This window comes from Macaca nemestrina, chromosome 2 (genome assembly GCF_043159975.1).
Source record: "Macaca nemestrina isolate mMacNem1 chromosome 2, mMacNem.hap1, whole genome shotgun sequence".
Lineage (NCBI taxonomy): Eukaryota > Metazoa > Chordata > Mammalia > Primates > Cercopithecidae > Macaca > Macaca nemestrina.
Genome location: NC_092126.1, coordinates 148,698,691 through 148,718,952, shown reverse-complemented (window position 1 = coordinate 148,718,952; position 20,262 = coordinate 148,698,691). Strand labels below are relative to the sequence as shown.

Here is a 20,262-nt window from a genome sequence, read left to right as displayed (position 1 = left end):
GCCTGGCCAATAATGAGTTTTCTTTTTTTATTTTATTTTATTTTTTTCTGAGACGGAGCCTTGCTCTGTCGCCCAGGCTGGGGTGCAGTGGTGCAATCTCGGCTCACTGCAAGCTCCGCCTCCCAGGCTCATGCCATTCTCCTGCCTCAACCTCCCGAACAGCTGGGACTACAGGCGCCCGCCACCTCGCCGGAATAATTTTTTGTATTTTTAGTAGAGACGGGGTTTCACCCTGTTAGCCAGGATGGTCTTGATCTGCTGACCTCGTGATCCGCCCACCTCGGCCTCCCAAAGTGCTGGGATTACAGGCGTGAGCCATTGCGCCTGGCCCAATAATGAGTTTTCTAACGCTGGAGGCATGAAGTGAGAAACTTGGTTCTATTCTAAAACAATCCTTCCTCTTTACCCTTATCTTCTGATCTCTCACAGAGAAAATACTGGTTAATTGCTCCTGGTTTAGGTATGGGAGGAGAAGCAGAAAAGAAAGAAATGGAGGTGGGGCGCGGTGGTTCACGCCTGTAATCCCAGGACTTTGGGAGGCCAAGACGGGCGGATCACGAGGTCAGGCAATCGAGACTATCCTGGCTAACACGGTGAAACGCCGTCTCTACTAAAAATACAAAAAAATTAGCCGGGCGTAGTGGCGGGGGGCCTGTAGTCCAGCTACTCAGGAGGCTGAGGCAGGAGAATGGCGGGAACTCGGGAGGCGGAGCTTGCAGTGAGCCGAGATCCCGGCACCGCACTCCAGCCTGGGCAACGACTGAGCAAGACTCCGTCTCAAAAAAAAAAAAAAAGAAAGAAAGAAAGAAATGGAGATAAGAAGGAAGGAAGGAAGGAAGAGGAAGGAAGGGAGGGAGGAAGGGAGGGAGGGAGGGAGGGAGGGAGAGAGGGAGGGAGGGAGGGAGGAAGCGGGAGAGGAAGAGAGGAGGGGAGGGAAGAAGAGAGGGAGGGAGGGAGGAAGCGGGAGAGGAAGAGAGGAGGGGAGGGAAGAAGAGAGGAAGGGAGGGAGGAAGAGAAGAAGGAAGGGAAGGAGGATGAGAGGAGAGAAGAGAGGGAAAGAGGGAAGAAAGGGAAGTAAAACAGCATTCCAGAACCCGCTGGAAAAGTAAAAGGAATAAAGGTGAGGAAGAAAGGGGGAAAAAGAAAAGGAGGTGTGCATTTTATTTATTGTCTTGCTGGTTTACTTATTTATTGTAAAGACTGTTCCAAAAAGTATTTAAAGTACGAAGCACAGGGTGAATTCTGGCACAACCTAGGGAGGGGGAGAGATGGGATCAACATTTGCTGAAATCCTACTATCAGGCTCTGAGTCATGCGTTTTGCCCAGTTTATTTTATTTGTACTACAACGCTTGAGTTGAGTCTTATTACCCCATTTTACAGACTGCGAAACACTCAGGAAGATTAGGTAAAGTCCAAACGCACACACCTAAGAGCTGAAGTCAGTCCCTCACTTGCTTCTCTCTCCTAGGATTATGCTGTGGAGTTCCTCCCAACCCTTGCCCCCACCCCACATTGCCTCCTCCTGCACGATGCCTGGCCAGCTCAGGCAGCTTGCATCACTAAGGTAAAGCCAGAATGAGTTTTAGGTCTGAGTGAGATTGGAAAAGCCATTCCTCTGACCTTCCCCACCTGCTCCCCTCCCTCCAGGCATCCTACCTGCAAGAGGACACTGTGAGGGGCAAAAAATGTCCTTTCCAGAGCTGGCCAGAAGCCTGTGAGTGCTGCTGACATGGACCCTTGTGCACACACATCCCCTTTGTCTCCTACACACACATGCACACACACACACACACACCACACTTCACACGTGTGCTGGGGGAAGCCCCCAGAAGGCATGCAGGTACTTTCCCTGGAATCAGTGGGGGAAAAGGGCTGCCAAGTCTACGGGTCAGCTTGCCAATAGATCAGAGAGTGCTGAGCACCGCAGCACTGTGAGAAGTTCAGACATATGAGGCCTAAGAGATGGTGTCCTAACAGGATGGGCCAGAAGACCTGGGTTCCCATCCCTGCCAATTATTCCTCTCTGAGCCTCACTTTTCTCATCTGGGACTCACCGCTATGTCTTCCTGGCCCTTTCTGCCAGAACATACTACTTGGGGAGATCAGCGGGTTTCTGGACCCTGTAGTTCACAGAAGGTACTAAACTTAGCAGTACAATTGGCAGGGTTAACAATGTAAAGAAAGAAATGAAATTGTTGGAAAGAAAGGAAAGTAGATCTTATAATGAGTTACCAGTGGTTAGACTCGTAGGAGAGTTGGGATTGTTTGGCAAGTGTCAACAAGGGAGGAGTAAGTGTGGCTGGAATAGGAGGTGGCCAATTGGAGTAAAGGCAATAAAGGTGTGTTGTAGGGCTTCAGCACAGAGGCCCTGTCTTCTTGGCAGGTGGCTAAGGCCTGTCTCACCTGTGGTTTGTGTCAAAATGAGCTGACCAAGACTTCATGATTAATAGCCTTTACTTGGGGACAAAGCCAGGAGCTCAGGAAGTCCTGGCAGGCCCCTGCACATGCTTAGAGTGCACTGTGGGGACCTTGGGCAGCCATTTTTCTTGTCACTGCCTTATCTGTGCGTGAACTCTGGTCAGACCATGGAGCAGCAGCAGCACCAGGTTCTTCCTGTAATGGCCAATTCCTAATGTCTACTTGGGGCAACTCTGCTCACTGATAGGGAACCCTGGGCAGGAAGGCCCACCAATTAGATCAATGTAAAACAAGAGTGGGCAAGTATCCCTTCTTTACATCTACTCTTCCAGAAGGATCAACCTCCAGAATTCTGAGGCAAGAAATTATTGCTGAGAGGTAGAGACTCCCAATCTCAGTGAGGAAGCCAACACTGCTCATCAAGGGAAGGCATTCTGTTACTCATTAAACCCCTACTATGTAGCCTGTTCATACATATTATCTAAGCCTCACAACAACCCTGGGAGTAGCTAAAATGATGCCCATGTGTCAGATCAAGAACAGAGGCTCAGGTATCTTGCACAAGACAAAAGTTAGTAAAATGCCTGGCTGGAATTCCCACCTATGGCTGTCTAATATAAGAAACTGTTGGCCAGGCACGGTGGCTCACGCCTGTAATCCCAGCACTTTGGGAGGCCAAGGTGGGTAGATCACTTGAGGTCAGGAGTTCGAGACCAGCATGGCCAACATGGTGAAACCCCATCTCTACAAAAATATAAAAATTAACCAAGTGTGAGCAGAGGTTGCAGTGAGCTGAGACTGTGCCACTGCACTGCAGCACAGGCGACAGTGAGTCTCAAAAAAAAAAAAAGAAGAAACTGTTCATTCCATTATACCACATTGCCTTTCTCATGGCCTAGATGATCTCTAATAGTGCCTTCAACTCCTATATTCTCTAATCTTGTAAAGATCAGGAAATAAATAACCATCTTTCACATTTATATAATGATACATAGTTCATAAAGCACTTTCACAATATTTCAACTTTTTTTTTTTTGAGACAGAGTCTCATTCTGTCACTCAGGCTGGAGTGCAATGGCGCTATCTCGGCCCACTGCAACCTCCGCCTCCTGGGTTCAAGCAATTCTCCTGCCTCAGGCTTCCGAGTAGCTGGAATTACAGGCACCCACCACCATGCCCATTTGTATTTTTAGTGGAGACGGGGTTTCACCATGTTGGCTAGACTGGTCTCAAACTCCTGACCTCAGGTGCTTTGCCTGCCTCGGCCTCCCAACGTGCTGAGATTACAGGTATGAGACACTGCACCCGGCCACCTTATTTGATCTTTAAAACAATCTGTGAAATAGGGAGAGTTGATTTTAGTCCTGATTGGTAGATGCATTGGTACTTGAACATATATTCTGATTCAAATAATGTTCTTTCTACTAAATCAAGATACAAGGGAATCTTGTTTGCTTCAGGGAACACAACCATGAGGCAGGAAAAGGTGATAGGAAAGGTCCACAAAAGCAAAATTTCAACAACCTAACAAGTAGAAAACTAACATAAACCAAATAGTTTTGGTTTGCATTGTTGACAATAATTTTCATAATGGGTCTTTGATAATACTCTAAGTCCACAAAGTACCATTCCAATAACCAAAGAAATTTCAAACTATTTGCATCCCAATTCTTTAAAAATGAGCAATCTGCGTCTGGTGCACATACTAACCCCATTATCCATACATTTCCATCTACTAGTGCTCTCCAAATTCTATCTCTACTTCAGTTTGGTTCTATCCTCTGTGAAATACACCCTGACTTTAGTTTACAATAATTGTCTCAAGAATATCATGTGAGGCTGCACACAGTGACTCACATCTGTAATCCCAGCACTTTGGGAGGCCAAGGCAGGATGATCACCTGAGGTCAGGAGTTTGAGACCAATCTGGCCAACATGGTGAGACCCTGTCTCTACTAAGAATACAAAAATTAGCCACACGTCTGTAATCCCAGCTACTTAGGAGGCTGAGGCAGGAGAATTGCTTGAACCTGGGAGGGAAAGTTGCAATGAGCCCAGATTAAGCCACTGTACTTCAGCCTAGATAACAGGGCAAGACTCTGTCTCAAAACAAACAAACAAAAAAAATTAGGCTGGGCACGGTGGCAGGCTCCTGTAATCCCAGCTACTAGGGAGGCTGAGGCAGGAAAATCACTTGAACCTGGGAGGCGAAGGTTATAGTGAGCCAAGATCGTGTCACTGCACTCCAGCCTGGGTGACAGAGTAAGACCTTGTCTCAAAAAAAAAAAAAAAAAAAAAAAAAATTAAAAGAATTGCAAGTTTTTCACTTCCTATGCAGTACCTAAAAGCAGTAAAATAAGAACTCAGAGAAAGAATTCATGTTCCTTGAAGGAACCAGAAAGCTCATGAATTACCATATTAACTGGGCCTTAAAGGATAATAAAGCAGTATAAAAATAGAAAAGGGAAATTTTTAAGCAAAGGACACTGGGAAACCATGAAACCTATATGGGATCTGTAAGAGGTTTAGCTGACTAAGACAGTGTGAGACTGGGAGTACTAGGAGATAATGCAGGACTGGTGGATTGGGACCACTTTGGAAACCTCAGAGCTTAAGGCATTTAAGTTGCACCAAAGATCATAGTAGGGACTTAATGATCACGGAACAGATGATCCAGAGCTGTACTCTTGGTATACTCACCTGAACAAACGGATGCAGGAAGAGGAATGGCTATAAGGCAGAAAGGCAAAGGTCTGTTTGGGACATACTTATTTTGAGATAATTAGGACATCTAGAGGAAGAGGTTTTAGAGTGGTAAGTAATGCCAGCCAGGCACGATGGCTCACACCTGTAATCCAAGCACTTTGAGAAGCTGAGGCAGGAGAATCGCTTGAGCCTGGTAGGTAGAGGTGATCCAAGATGGCGCCACTGCACTCCAGCCTGGGTGAGGGAAATGAAACTCTGCCTTAAAAAAAAAAAAGGGTGCCGGGCGCGGTGGCTCAAGCCTGTAATCCCAGCACTTTGGGAGGCCGAGACGGGCGAATCACGAGGTCAGGAGATCGAGACCATCCTGGTTAACACAGTGAAACCTCGTCTCTACTAAAAATACAAAAAACTAGCCGGGCGAGGTGGTGGGCGCCTGTAGTCCCAGCTACTCGGGAGACTGAGGCAGGAGAATGGCGTAAACCTGGGAGGCGGAGCTTGCAGTGAGCTGAGATCCGGCCACTGTACTCCAACCTGGGCGGCAGAGCGAGACTCCGTCTCAAAAAACAAAAAAAAAAAAAAAAAAAAAGGGCCAGGCACGGTGGCTCATGCCTGTAATTCCAGCCCTTTTGGAGGTTGAGGAGGGTGGATCATGAGGTCAGGAGATCAAGACCATCCTGGCTAACACAATGAAACCCCGTCTCTACTAAAAATACAAAAATTAGCCGGACATGGTGGTGGGCGCCTGTAGTCCCAGCTACTTGGGAGGCTGAGGCAGGAGAATGGCATGAACCCGGGAGGCGGAGCTTGCAGTGAGCTGAGATCGCAACACTGCACTCCAGCCACTGCACTCCAGCCTGGGTGACAGAGTGAGACTCCATCTCAATTAAAAAAAAAAAAAAAAGTGACTCAGTAATAATGACTAAGTACATACACAATGTTTATAGAATAAAATAATGACTACAACTCTGGAAAGGGCAGAGCTCTGCACTTACAGATCTGGGCATCATCCAGACAATAAAATCAAGTGCAAACAGACACATTATCTTTCATGCAATAAATACTGTGTCAGAATTTCAGGTGTGAAAGGGCCTTTAATTTATATCTTTCATGCAATAAATACTGTGTCAGAATTTCAGGTGTGAAAGGGCCTTTAATTTAATCACAGATCTCTCCCTTCCTATTTTTAATGTATTTGCTCCACATCATTAGATACTATGTTCACTGGTTGTTTCACATGAATAACAAGTTTCTACTAGATTGTAAACTCCCTATAAACAGAGGTACTTTAAAATTCTTTTGGATGCCATTATACAGTAGTGGACTCACAATTGATACTCAGTTAACACTGAATGATAAATGTGAATATCCAACTAAAAGAGCCCATAACCTAAGCTAGATAAATGAGAATGGACTATTTCATAGAGGGAGAGATTAAATGTCTGGCCCATAGTTCTTACCAATCAGCTGTAGGTTAGAACTATGACTTAGGTTCCCCATACCCAATCTACTTCTCTATGGCCACTGCTAGGTTTCTCAAGGGGCTTCTACCCATCATCTCCTAGTGTCTAAGGCCTCACCTTTCACACTCTATCAAGCCCCAAACACAAGGCACAGTGTGGGCACGGTTACTGAGGTTTTTAATTAAAATGCTTTGCAGAAGAGACCACAGCCTGCCGAGGGAGCAGCTTCCCAAATGTTTCCTGATCCATGACCTACACAGGAAGTAATTTGATTTATTCCCTATTTCCTTCAGTCTCAATGGCTAAGAGGTAATGGATGGAAATGGGGAGAATGACCGAGAGGAGGCAACGATGAAGCTCATTCTTAAAGAAAAACCTCAAAGTTCAACTTCAAACAGCTGAAGTTTGTTTCATAGCTGTTGGTCACCCAGTTCTAGCCAACCAGAAATAAATTATAGTTTTGCCACCACAGCAGATGGCAACAGGAGCTTTCCAGAACTTTGGCCTGGTCTGCATCAGGTACCAACATCACAGCTGCTAAAATCACCAGAAGGAATTTAGAACCGCTGTACTACTGTCCTTTCATTCAATGGGAGGTCCAGGCTTCACTCTAAAGCGCAGTCCGACACACTTCATTTATGCTTCTTCTCCTGTGTACTGGTGAACCAAGAGTCTAGGAGCTTCTTGCTGTAGTACAACTGCCAGGCATGCACTTGGACTGCCAACACCAACACCAGGTACATGACGGAAACAGCAGAAAAACCGAAGAGGAAACGGTAGGCCTTGCCATGGCGGTAGAGCTGCTGTGCAGCAGGGAACATCTCCATGCTGCCATAAATGAGTGGAGCGATGGAAAAGAGTCCCATGCTGATCATGGAGAGCACCAGGTAGCTAATGTTGTTGCGGGGAAAGGAGAGAAGGCCCAAGAGAGAGGGCAAAATGCTCAGCAAATATGGGTATTCCCACTGATAGGGCATGGCCACCTGATCATGTGACAAGAGCCTCAGGTGTCCCACGCTCATCTTGGCAACCAGCAGCAGCCATATGACCAGATGTACGTAGATCAGCTTCTTGATTTCATACTTGAGGGTCACACTGTGGGGCAGAGCAGAGGGAGAAGTACCTTTCAAATTTTTCTTACCACCAACTATATGCCAGGCAACTGTACTTGACACTGGGATACAAATTTGAATAAACAGCCTAGAAGCCTAGCACAAAGAGCAGAGGAGGAAAACATAATTAGAAGATGAAGTGAAAAAGTTCTAGTAAATATATGTTCCCAGATATATGAGACCACAGGAAGGAGGAATCGACTCTGCCTGGCATGGAATGTCAGAGATGACTATCTAGAGGCAGGTGATATTTGAACTAGCCTCAGGATTGAGTGAAGATGGGCATCCCATGCAGGAGCATGCAAGCAAAAAGGCCCAAGTATTTGTGTTCCAAGAAAGCAACTGGTTACATGTGGCAGGAACATATTATTAGGGGGAGAGGAGTAGTGGGATATGAAGTCACAAAGGCTATGAGAGTTAAAGGCAGAAGAGGCTGGGCATGGTGGCTCACAACTGTAATCCAAGCACTTTGGGAGGCTGAGGCAGGAATGCTTGAGCCCAGAGTTTGAGATCAGCCTGGCAACAAAATGAGACCCCATCTCTATTTAAAAAAAAAAAAAAAAAAATACTAGTAATAAAGAGGTAGAGCTTGGCGTGGTGGCTCACGCCTGTAATCCCAGCATTTTGGAAGGCTGAGGCGGGTGGATCATGAGGTCAGGAGATCGAGACCATCCTGGCTAATGCGGTGAAACCCCGTCTCTACTAAAAATACAAAAAAATTAGCCAGGCGTGGTGGCAGGCGCCTGTAGTCCCAGCTACTCGGGAGGTTGAGGCTGAGAATGGTGTGAACCCGGGAGGCGGAGTGAGCTGAGATCGCGCCACTGCACTCCAGCCTGGGCGACACAGCGTGACTCTGTCTCAAAAATAAATAATAATATAATAATAATAATAATAAGGCAGAAGGGTAACTCAGAGCTGTGTTTAGCAAGAGGACTCTGACTGCACCATAGGATTAAAGCCTGGAGGGGAAGGTATTGGCAGAGAGGAAAAGTACTCAGGCTGCCCATACTTCTCCAGCCAGATTTTTCATCTAAAGTAAGTACACACTTATCTTATTCTTCGAATTCTCTCAGGTCCCAAATGTATCCTCCTCATATCCCTAAGGGCAATGTTTCCACTCTGGGCTGTCATGAAAACACCTGCTTAAGTTGTGAGGCCCCCTTCAGCCGGGGCCTAGAGATGTGAAAGAAATGAGGGTTCAAAGAGCTTGTCCTTCTTCAAAACTCTGGAGAGAAAGATATGAAGAACATTCTGGGAGAGGTCAATGGGTTTAAGGAAGTAAACATTTTAAAATTTTTATTTAAAAATATTTATTGTAGAAAATGTGGAAAGGTTGGGGGAAAAAAAAGTTACCTTTAGACTTCAAGCTCCATGAAGGCAGGGAACAGTTTTTTTCTTTTCTTTTTTTAAATAAAATTGTTTATTGAAGGTATAGCATGCATACAAAGACCATGTCTGCTTTTGCTCACTATTATAACCTAGTGTCTAGCAGTGTATGATGGTTGGAAGTTCAGTATCCGTCGAACTAGTAATCGAATGTAGAAATACTCCTTACGTGGGAGTGTTTATAGAATTCATTTTAGGCAAGGCATCCTTAGGAGAGGCTGCCTTTTACTGTCTATATCCCCCCAAACGGCCCAAAATATAACACCTACCATATATTACGCGGTAGGCCTTACGCTATTTCCTTTATACGAATTACTGATTAATCTTTCACCAAAACCTAAAAGGCAGATTATTCTCTCCCTCTACAGATAAGGAAGCTGAGGCTCAGAAATTCGGTTTCGAAGGTGACACAGCAGGGCCAGCATCGACGTGACTCGGGAGTCCACGCGGGGCTGGATCCCCTCAAGGCACCGGGCGGATCAAGGGGTGGAGCTCGCGGGGGCGACGGGGCTTTCCAGGATGGGGGACAGGCCTGAAGCCGTCACGGGAAGAGGGGACTTGGCAGGTGCGCGGGGGCTGGCTGGGGAGCAAGACCCTGAGGCCGGGCCGGCGTCGCTCCCCAAGCCCCGCAGGCTCCGGCCGGGGAGAAAACCTCCGTGCTCCTCGCCTCACTTCATACCTCATCTGGTAGTGCATGGCGACGCGCTCTCGGTGCTGAAAGTCGCTGCCGTCGGTGCCGGCCGCTCGCGGGCCTGCTCGAGACGCCATTGTGCCTGCCCAGAACCCCCGAACCCCTCACGCGGACCTGCTACCGCAACGACAGCGCCAAGTGGCCCACGGACCCTATTTGCGACGCCGCAGCGCCGCCACCACAGCCGCGCGACTCTGTGAAGAGAACTTCCGGCCCCTCTGTCTCAGGAGGACCGACTCTGTGGTCACTCCTCTCAGCGCAGGCGCCCTTGTTCCCTCTCGCCCCCGCCCCACCCAGCCCCGCCTCCCGTGGAGCGCGGAGGAAATTAATCCACAGACTCAGCGTGTTTTTGCTGGCGCTCAGAGGCCGCTTGAACACTTTTACTTTCTTAAACTGTAGTATCAGTTTAGGATACCTCTGTCCACACTTTACAGAGGGGGAAACTGATACATTCTGTGACTTTCCCTGGAGCAGACATCACAGTCTCACGCCTGTAATCCCAGCACTTTGGGAGGCCGAGGTGGGTGGATCACTTGAGGTCAGGAGTTCAACACCAGCCTGGGCAACATGGTGAAATCCCGTCTCTACTAAAAATACAAAAATTAGCCGGGTGTGGTGGCGGGTTCCTGTAATCCCAGCTACTTGGGTGGCTGAGGCAGGAGGATCGCTTGAACCAGGGAGGCAGAGGTTGCAGTAAGTCGAGATGTGCCACTGCACTCCAGCTTGGGGGACAGAGTGCAGAGTGAGACTCCGTCTCACAATAAGTTTCTCACATTTAATAATTGCAAAGAGAAAACGGGAACCTCTCAGTGAGGAAATCTGGCTTGTCCTCCTTAACCAAATAATTAATTTGATCAATAATGAGATAAACTGATATCTTGTGCCTCTTTTAATATTCTGAGGACACAGCATGACTTCTAAGATGTTTCTCCGAAGAATACCTAACTGAATCTAATCATGAAGAAATGACATAAATCCAGACGGAGGGACATTCTAGAAGAGAGCTGGACCGTACTCTTCAAAAATGTCAAGGCCATGAAAGAAAAATTATTTCCAAATAAACTTTATCTGTAGAGACAAAGTAGAATGACCATTGCCAGAAGCTTGAGGGGTGGACAGGGAATGGGGAGTTAGTGTTTAATGGATACAGAGTTTCAGTTTGGGAAGATGAAAAATGTTCTGGAGATGGATGGTGGTGTTGATTGTACAACTATATGTGTGTGCTTAATGCCACTGAACCGTACACTTAAAAATGATTAACATAGTAAGTTTTATGTTGTGTGCATTTTACCACAACAACAAAATACTAAGCAAAACTTTAAAGAAAGAAGTTATGTTATCCGAATAAAGAAAAAAAGAAAGAAAAAAGCATGTATACTGAGCATCCACCATGCACCAGGTTACTGTGCTATGACCTGCAGACACAGAAATAAACTTGGTCCATTTCCCCTGAGGGATCACAGCCCAGTCAGGGGAAGAACTTGTACCCATGAAGCTAAGAAATACAAGAAAACACAGGAGGCTGAGGGAGGAAAAATGAGGCCTCTCTCCCTGACCTGGAGGGTTAGGAAAGTCTCTCTGGAGTGGCAGCAATTAAGCTGTCTGAAGCCTGAGTGGGAATTAGCTAAAGAGGTGGAGAGCGGAGCTTTTCAGGCAGAGGGAACAGCACGTGAGAAGGCCCCAAATCCAGAGAGCACTTGGCTGTTCAAAGAACTAAGGAACTTAAGAGTGACTGGAGCATTTGGAGGGTTCAGTAAAGAGTTAAGTCTTTATCCCAGGCGGTTTGGGGAACCACTGAAAGGTTTAACCAGGAAAATGACACAATTTTGCATTTTTAAAAGATAGATCTAGGTGGGGACACAGTGCTTCAAGGCTGTAATCTCAGCATTTTGGGAGGCCAAGGCAGGAGATCAGCCTGGGCAACATAGTGAGACTCCTGTCTCTACAAAAATAAAAAATAAAATAGTATTAGCTGGGATGGTGTTGCGTGCCTGTAGTCCAGGCTACTCAGGAGGATGAGGTGGGAGAATCATCTGAGACCAGGAGTTCAAGGTTACAGTGAGCCATGATTATGCCACTGCACTCCATTCTGGGCAACAGAGTAAGACACTGTCTGTAAATAACTAAAGATAGCTAGATCTAGTTGCTGTGTAGAGAATGGCTCACAGGGGCCAAGGGTGAAGCAGAGGAATCACTTGAAGGCTACTGCAGTAATTCAGGCAATTCTAGGGGTGGCTTGGGTTAAGAGGTGGCAATGGACAGACAGGAACAGATTTGAGTTCCTTGGGATTTAACATCCGTAGGTGGGTAACAAGAGCACATATGACTAGCAAGGGGCTCACATTAGGAAGGGATTCTGTGTGGCTGGGATCTGAGAAAGACAAGCAAGAAATCAGCAACATTGGCCGAGCATGGCTCACACCTGTAATCCCAGCACTTTGGGAGGCCGAGGTCGTGGGTCACTTGAGGTCAGGAGTTCAAGACTAGCCTGGTCAAAATGGTGAAACCATGTCTCTACTAAAAGAAATACAGAAATTATCAGGGTGTGGTAGCTCATGCCTGTAGTCCCAGCTAACTCGGGAAGCTGAGGCAGGAGAATCACTTGAACCCAGGAGGCGGAGGTTGCAGTGACCCAAGATCACACCACTGCACTCCAGCCTGAGCAACAGAGTGAGACCCTGTCTCAAAAAAATAATAATAATAATAAAATAAGAAAAAAGGCCGGGCACAGTGGCTCATGCCTGTAATCCCAGCACTTTGGGAGGCCGAGGTGGGTGGATCACGAGGTCAGGAGATAGAGACCATCCTGGCTAACACGGTGAAACCCCATCTCTACTAAAAATACAAAAAATTATCCGGGCATGGTGGCATGTGCCTGTAGTCCCAGCTACTCAGGAGGCTGAGGCAGGAGAATCGCTTGAACCTGGGAGGTGGAGTTTGCAGTGAGCCGAGATCATACCATTGCACTCCAGCCTGGGTGACAGAGTGAGACAAAAGAAATCAGCAATATTTATTGAGTACCTACTCTATGCTAGGCATATTCACACACGTGAACTCATTCTCTTTTTCCATTACCCTTGGAGATAACTACTTTTGTTATCATTATCTTACACAAGGGAAAACTAAGGCTCAGAAAGGGGAAGTGACTTGCCCAGGATCACACAGCAATAGCACTATAAGAACTCAGACCAAAGTGACCCTAGGGCTGGAGGATTTTTCTGCCAGATCTGTTACTGTCCTGTTTAAGGGATAACTAAGAGGGTTCAGGACCCATTGAGGGAAAACTAAGAGGGTTCAGGACCTCTGGGAAAATGGGCCAGGAATATTTGTCACCTCCCCCCAGGCTCTCTAGAATGTCTTTCTTTCTCCTGTGGAAATCCTGCTGACCCTTTAGGACCCATCTTACTGCACCAAGAATCACCTGCTTCCACGTTAGTTCTCATCGTTTTTGCTGTCTGTGAAGCCTGGTCTAGAACCATCTGTGATAGACTCATCCAGGATGCTTGTTAAAAACACAGATTTCTGGGCCCCACCGTTACCCAAATGAATCATTCCCCAAAGTTGGGCCTAAGAATATCTTTAATTTAAAATGTTGACTAGATAATGTGTTTACATGGTTCAAAAACCAAACAATAAGCTGGCTGCGGTGGCATGTACCTGTAGTCCCAGCTACTCATGAGGCTGAGGTGGGAAGATTGCTTGAGTTCAGGAGTTTGAGGCCAGCCTGGGCAACATGATGAGACCCTGAGCATGGTGGCTTATGCCTATAATCCCAGCACTTTGGGAGGCTGAGGCAGGAGGATTGCTTGAGTCCAGGAATTTGAGATCAGCCTGGGCGACATAGCAAGAACCTATCTCTAAAAAAAAAAAAAAATTAGCCAGGCAAGATGGCATATGTCTGTAGTCTCAGCTACTCAGGAGGCTGAGATGGGAGGATCACTTGAGCCCAGCAGGTTGAGGCTTCAGTGAGCCATGATTACACCATTGCACTCCAACCTGGGCAACAGAGCAAGACCTTGTCTCAAAAAGAAAATACAAATGGTCATATGGAAAGGATGCTAATGCAAAGGCATGGCTGTTTAGAGCAGAGGTTCATAGCTGTTTTTGTGCCATGAATTTCCTTGGCAGCCTGGGGAAGCTACAAACTCTCAGAATATTTTTATTTTTTATTTAATTAATTTTTTTTTTTTGAGACAGGGTCTTGCTCTGTTGCCCAGGCTGGAGTGCAGTGGTACCATCGTGGCTCACTGAGCTTTGATCTCCTGGGCTCAAGTGAACCTCCTGCCTCAGCCATGCGAGTAGCTTGGATTACAGGCATGCACTACTATGCCTGGCTTATTTTACATTTTTTGTAGAGATGGGGGTCTTGCTATGTTGCCTAGGCTGGTCTCAAATTCTTGGCCTCAAGCAAACTTCCTGCCTTAGCCTCCCAAAGTGCTAGGATTACAGGCATGAGCCACCACATCTGGCCTTATTTTATTTATATTTTTAGAGATAGGGTCTTGCTCAGACTGAAGTGCAGTGGTACAATCGTGGCTTACTGCAACCTCGAACTCCTGGGCCCTCCCACCTCGGCCTCCTGAGTAGCTGGGACGTGTTTCACCACACCCGGCTAATTTTTGTGTTTTTTGTAGAGACAAGGTCTTACCATGTTGTCCAGGCTGGTCTTGAACTCCTGGCCTCAAGCAATACTCCTGCCTCGGCCTCACAGACTGCTAGGATTACAGGTGTGAGCCACTGTGCCCCGACCCTGCCTTATTTTGACTGAACAATATGTCTTGACTGTTTTCTCCAGATCAGTACATAAAGAAACTCTTTTGTTGTTTTTTTGTTTTGTTTTGTTTTGGTTTTGGTTTTGGTTTTTTTGAGACGGAGTTTCACTCTTGTTGCTCAGGCCAGAGTGCAGTGGCACATTCTCAGCTCACTGCAACCTCTGCTTCTTGGGTTCAAGCGATTCTCCTGCCTCAGCCTCCTGAGTAGCTGGGATTACAGAAGCGTGCCACCACGCCTGGCTAATTTTTGTATTTTTTGAGTAGAGACAGGGTTTCACCATGTTGACCAGGCTGGTCTCCAACTCCTGACCTCAGATGATCCGCCTGCCTCCGTCTCCCAAAGTGCTGGGATTACAGGCGTGAGCCACCGCGCCTGGCCCTCTTTTTTCTTAGTGCCATTTCATTATATGATGACTATAACATAATTTACTTGACGTACCCCCTCTTGTTGGACATTTGTGTTTCCAATATTTTGCTATTAGAAATATAGCTTCAGAGAATAACCTTGTACATATATAATTTTACTCATGGTCAAGTAGATCTGTAGTCTGGAATCCCAGAGGTGGTATTGCTGGATCAAAGAATATATTGTGCTTGAAATTTTGATAGATCTTGTCGGAATGCCTTCCATAGTGGTTATACTAATTATATTATCACCAGCAATATATGAGTCTGTCTGAGTCCCCGCTCTAGCAACAACTTGGTAGTCTGTTGGCCAGACTGGTCTCAAACTCCTGACCTCAGGCAATCCACCTGCCTCGGCCTCCGAAGTGCTGGCGTGGTGGGAGCCACCACGCCCGGCTCAGTCTTCTTATTTTTTTATTATTTATTTATTTATTTTTTTGAGACAGAGTCTTTCTCTGTCGCCCAGGTTGGGGTGCAGTGGCACAATCTCGGCTCACTGCAAGCTCCGCCTCCCAGGTTCACACCCTTCTCCTGGCTCAGCTTCCCGAGTAGCTGAGACTACAGGCGCCCGCCACCACGCCCAGCTAATTTTTTTGTATTTTTTTGGTAAAGATGGGATTTCACCGTGTTAACCAAGATGGTCTCCGTCGATCTCCTGACCTCGTGATCTGCCTGCCTCCGCCTCCAAAAGTACTGAGATTACAGGCGTGAGCCACCACCCTGGCCCTTAATTATATGTAGATAGAGTAGGGAGGAAAGAATGAGAAAGAAAGAGACTAGCTTCTTGTCTGTGATATTAGTTCAAATTTTATACAGTATTTTCCCTATTTATTTTATGTCTTTTGACTTTTTGTTCATGGTGTTATAAATTTAACATGAGGAATATATTTTTAAATTTAGTGGCTTCTCAATTTTGACTTGTAGCTACAGTACTTTTCCAATCCAAGGTGTCCCAGATGACTTTCATGCACTACAGAGTTTGAGAACCATGCTCAGACATTGCCTTTCTCACTGGAATGTGAATTCCCCAAAGGCAGGGACAAGAACTAAGTCATCCATGTCCCCAGCAGCTCATAGTGTCTGGCATAGTGTGAACATTTCAACGCCTGTAATCCCAGCACTTTGGGAGCTCGAGGCGGGAGGATCGCTTGAGCCCAGGAGTTCAAGACCAGCCTGGGCAACATGGCAAAACTCCATCTCTATTAAAAGAAAAAAGAAAAATGAAAAAAAATTTAAAAAGAAAGAAATGCTGGTTGAATAGATAAATTCTAATGGAGTCAAAACCATCTCCCTCTCCTAATTGCTGTGAAAAATCCCCCGGGTTTATCCTTCACCCTCAGACAGTGCTCTCTGGCTTTAGCTCGTGGTTATCTTTGTCTTTCTGTGTCTGGTTTTCTGTCAGAGATGACTCTCCTGAGTCATCTATTGGCCTGTCTGTCTCGGGACACCAAGTACGCAGTGGAGTAATAAATATTTGAGCCATGACTGTTGAAGGGCGGGGTCCCGACTCTCTCCAGAACCTCTTCCCTAAAGGGTTTTGCTTGTACCTTTCTCCTGGCTCTTGGTCTGTCCTTAAGTTTAAGTTATTTGTGTTCCTGTCTCCTCACTCTCTCTTCATGCTCCCTTCTCAGATCCTTTGCAATGATGTTTCCTTTGTCTTGATCATTCCCCAAGATTTAGGATTTACCTCAAAACTCACCTCCTTGGAGGCATTTCTTGAATGCACAGGCCAATCTAACTATCCAGCTGTTGTTATTATATCACCTTGTTTTGTTTTCTTCCTAGAACATCATTATCTGAAATTATTTTGTTTATTTGCATATTTTTTCATGGTCTGAGTTCGCACCTTCCTCAGGAATGTCAGCTCCTTGAAGTCTAGGACAAGGCTGTCTTCTTTCCTGTTGTATTCTTAGCCCCAGAAGGACTGGCATATAGTAACTGCTTAATAAATATTTGCTGAATAAATGAATGATGGTTGCCTGAGAGCCCCTCCAGGGAAGGATTTAGATCTAAATAATAATAATAATTGCCATTTATTGAGCTCTAAGGATGCACTAGACTCTGTAGCAAGTTAATCTTCATGGAAACCAGATTCTATAGAGCTATTTTTATCCCCAGTTGTTGGATCAAACTGAAGCTTAGAGAAGTTAGCTCACACAGCTAGCACTAGACCACTGGTTCTCAAAGTGGGTTCCCTGAGCAGCCATGGCTTCTGAATCACCTGGGAACCTTTAGTAATGCAAATTCCTAGGCACCACCCCAGACTTACTGAAAAATTCTGGGGTGGGGCCTAGCAATCTGAATTTTAACAAACCTGCCAGGTGATTCTGATGCACCAAAGTGTGAAAAACCCTGTGTTAAAAGAAAGATGAGGTTAAATGTTTTTTTAAAAACACAGATTTATTGACATAGAATTCACATCACCCACTCAAGTGTACAGGTCAATGATTTTTAGTATATTTACAGGGTTGTACAACCATCACCGAAATAGTTTGTAATTAATAGGTTAAAAAAAAAAAAAAAAGAGACCTGGCCAGGCGCAATAGTTCATGCCTGTAATCTCAGCACTTTGGGAGGCAGAGGCAGGTAGATCACTTGAGGTCAAGAATTCCAGACCAGACTGGGCAACATGGTGAAACCTTGTCTCTACTAAAAATACAAAAATTAGCTAGGTGTGGTGGCACCCGCCTGTGGGAGGCGGAGGTTGCCCTAAGCTGAGATCCGAGACTCCGTATCAAAAAAAAAAAAAAAAAAAAAAAAAGAAGGCCGGGAGGCGGAGCTTGCAGTGAGCCGAGATCGCGCCACTACACTCCAGCCTGGGTGACAGAGCAAGGGTCTGTCTCAAAAAGAAAAGAAAAGGCTGGGCGTGGTGGCTCACACCTGTAATCCCAGCACTTTGGGAGGCAGAAGCGGGTGGCTCACGAGGTCAGGAGATGGAGACCATCCTAGCTAACACGGTGAAACCCCGTCTCTACTAAAAATACAAAAAGTAGCTGGGCGTGGTGTCGGGTGCCTGTAATCCCAGCTACTCGGGAGGCTGAGGCAGGAGAATGGCGTGAACCCCGGAGGCGGAGCTTGCAGTGAGCTGAGATCGCGCCACCGCACTCCAGCCTGGGCGACAGAGCAAGACTCCGTCTCAAAAAAAGAAAAAAAAAAAAACCCTAAAAGAAACCCTGTACCAATTAGCAGCCACTCCCCGTTCCCCTCCCATCCCCTACTCCCAGCCGGAAGCAACCTATTTTGTCTTTTTTTTTTTTTTTTTTTTTTTTGCCCAGGCTGAAGTGCAGTGGTGCGATCTGGGCTCACTGCAAGCTCCGCCTCCCGGGTTCACGCCATTCTTCTGCCTCAGCCTCCCGAGTAGCTGGGACTACAGGCGCCCGCCACCACACCCGGCTAATTTTTTGTATTTTCAGTAGAGACGGGGTTTCACCATGTTAGCCAGGATGGTCTCGATATCCTGACCTCATGATCCGCCTGCCTCGGCCTCCCAAAGTGCTGGGATTACAGGCGTGAGCCACAGCACCCGGCCCTATAGATTTGCCTATTGTAAACATTTCGTATAAGTGGAATCATACAACATGTATATGATTCCTGTGACTGGCTTTGCCTACTTTCTGTACTGTTTGCAAGGTTCCTCCATGTGGTAGCATGGATCCTTTTTGACAAATAATATACCATGTATGGATAAGCACATTTAAAAAATTGATTTATCAATTGAACATTCATGTGTTTCTACCTTTTGGCTATTATGAATAATCTTATGAATATTCACATACAAGTTTTTGTGTAGACATATATTTTCATTTCTTTTGGATATGTGTGTGTGTATATGTGTGTGTGTGTATATACATATACACACATATATATGTAATTTGGTTTTGGTTTTGTTTCTTTTCTTTTGTAAATACAGGGTCTCCCTATATTACTCAGGCTAAATTTGAATTCCTGGGCTCAAGTGATCCTCTTGCTTCAGCCTCCTTCTGAGCAGCTGGGACAACAGATGTGCTCTATGTGACACACACACGCCACACACACACACACACACACACACAGAGAAGTGGAACTGCCGGGTCACAGATCTTACACTCTTAACCACTCCACATTTCAGCTTGTCTTACTCTCTGCTATGATTTAATATGTACATTATCAAATTGAGAAAAATACAAAAAATTTAAAAATAATAACATATATTATCAGTAATAGTAATAATCAGTTGGATCTATTGAGTGTTTATGTTTGCAAAGCTTTTACTTTTTTTTTTTTTTTTTTGAGACAGAGTCTTGCTCTGTCACCCAGGCTGGAGTGCAGTGGTGTGATCTCAGCTCACTGCATCCTCCGCCTCCTGGGTTCAAGTGATTCTCCTGCCTCAGCCGCCTGAGTAGCTGGGCTACAGGCACCCACCACCACGCCCAGCTAATTTTTGTATTTTTAGTAGCGACAGGGTTTCACCATATTGGCCAGGCTGGTCTCGAACTCTTGACCTTGTGATCTACAGGTCTCGGCCTCCCAAAGTGCTGGGATTAGAGGTGTGAGCTACCGCGCCTGGCCTTTCTTTTCTTTTCTTTTCTTTTTTTTTTAGACAAGGTCTCACTGTGTTGCCCAGAATGGAGTGCAGTGGTGTGATCTAGGCTCACCGAAACCTCTGCCTCCCAGGCTCAAGCGATTCTCCTGCCTCAGCCTCCCAGGTAGCTGGGATTACAGGCGCACACCATCACACCTGGCTTATTTTTGTATTTTTAGTAGAGACGGGGTTTCACCATGTTGGCCATGCTGGTCTCAAACTCCTGACCTCAAGTGACTCACCACCCATGCTGGTCTCAAACTCCTGACCTCAAGTGACTCACCACCTCGGCCTCCCAAAGTGCTGGGATTACAGGCGTGAGCCACTGCACCCAGGCTACTTTTTCCTTTCTTCCTTTCTTTCTTTTCAGAGACAGGGTCTCACTCTGTTGCCCAGGTTGTCCTCCAACTCCTCCCCTGTCCTCAAGCAATCCTCCCGCCTCAGCCTCCCAAAACACTGGGATTACAGGCATGAGCCACTGTGCCCCTTTACTTTTATTGTCACTAATCCTCACCACTACCCTGTAAAACAGGAATCATTATCCTCATTATACAGAGAAGAGAAACGGGGGCTCACAGAAGTCAGGTGACCTGTCTAAGCTCAAGCAAGCTGATATGGGGTAGAGTTGGGACCACAACCCACATCTGCCTGCTTTCTGTGCCCTCTGTGCTTGATCTCACGTCATGGACCATCCCTTTTGCCAAAGCTTTCGAAATGTGGCTTCTCCCCTCCTTTTAGGCCTTTTCTAG

General features: G+C 46.2%; 1 protein-coding gene across 2 annotated transcripts; it reads right to left on the bottom strand.

The window, feature by feature from the left end:
• Positions 1-6,746: 6,746 nt before the first annotated feature.
• LOC105477675 (jagunal homolog 1) lies at positions 6,747-9,999 on the bottom strand. Of its 2 annotated transcripts, XM_071092176.1 has the most exons (3): positions 9,764-9,997; positions 8,838-8,923; positions 6,747-7,681 (listed from the first exon to the last, which is right to left on the bottom strand). In XM_071092176.1, the coding sequence occupies exon 3, from the start codon at positions 7,606-7,608 to the stop codon at positions 7,219-7,221; it is 390 nt and encodes a 129-aa protein (XP_070948277.1). In that variant the 5' UTR covers positions 7,609-7,681; positions 8,838-8,923; positions 9,764-9,997; the 3' UTR covers positions 6,747-7,218. The 2 variants fall into 2 exon arrangements, with proteins under 2 accessions (XP_070948277.1, XP_011732605.1); XM_011734303.2 differs by lacking the exon at positions 8,838-8,923 and having other exon boundaries at positions 9,764-9,999.
• Positions 10,000-20,262: the final 10,263 nt, after the last annotated feature.

What these genes read in the sequence shown, in the direction of transcription:
- LOC105477675 (XM_011734303.2), bottom strand. Translation starts at nt 9,852, where the DNA reads ATGGCGTCTCGAGCAGGCCCGCGAGCGGCCGGCACCGACGGCAGCGAC. An exon ending in GCCATGCACTACCAGATGAG is followed by an intron (nt 7,682 to 9,763) that starts GTATGAAGTGAG and finishes TCTGCCCCACAG; the next exon opens with TGTGACCCTCAAGTATGAAA.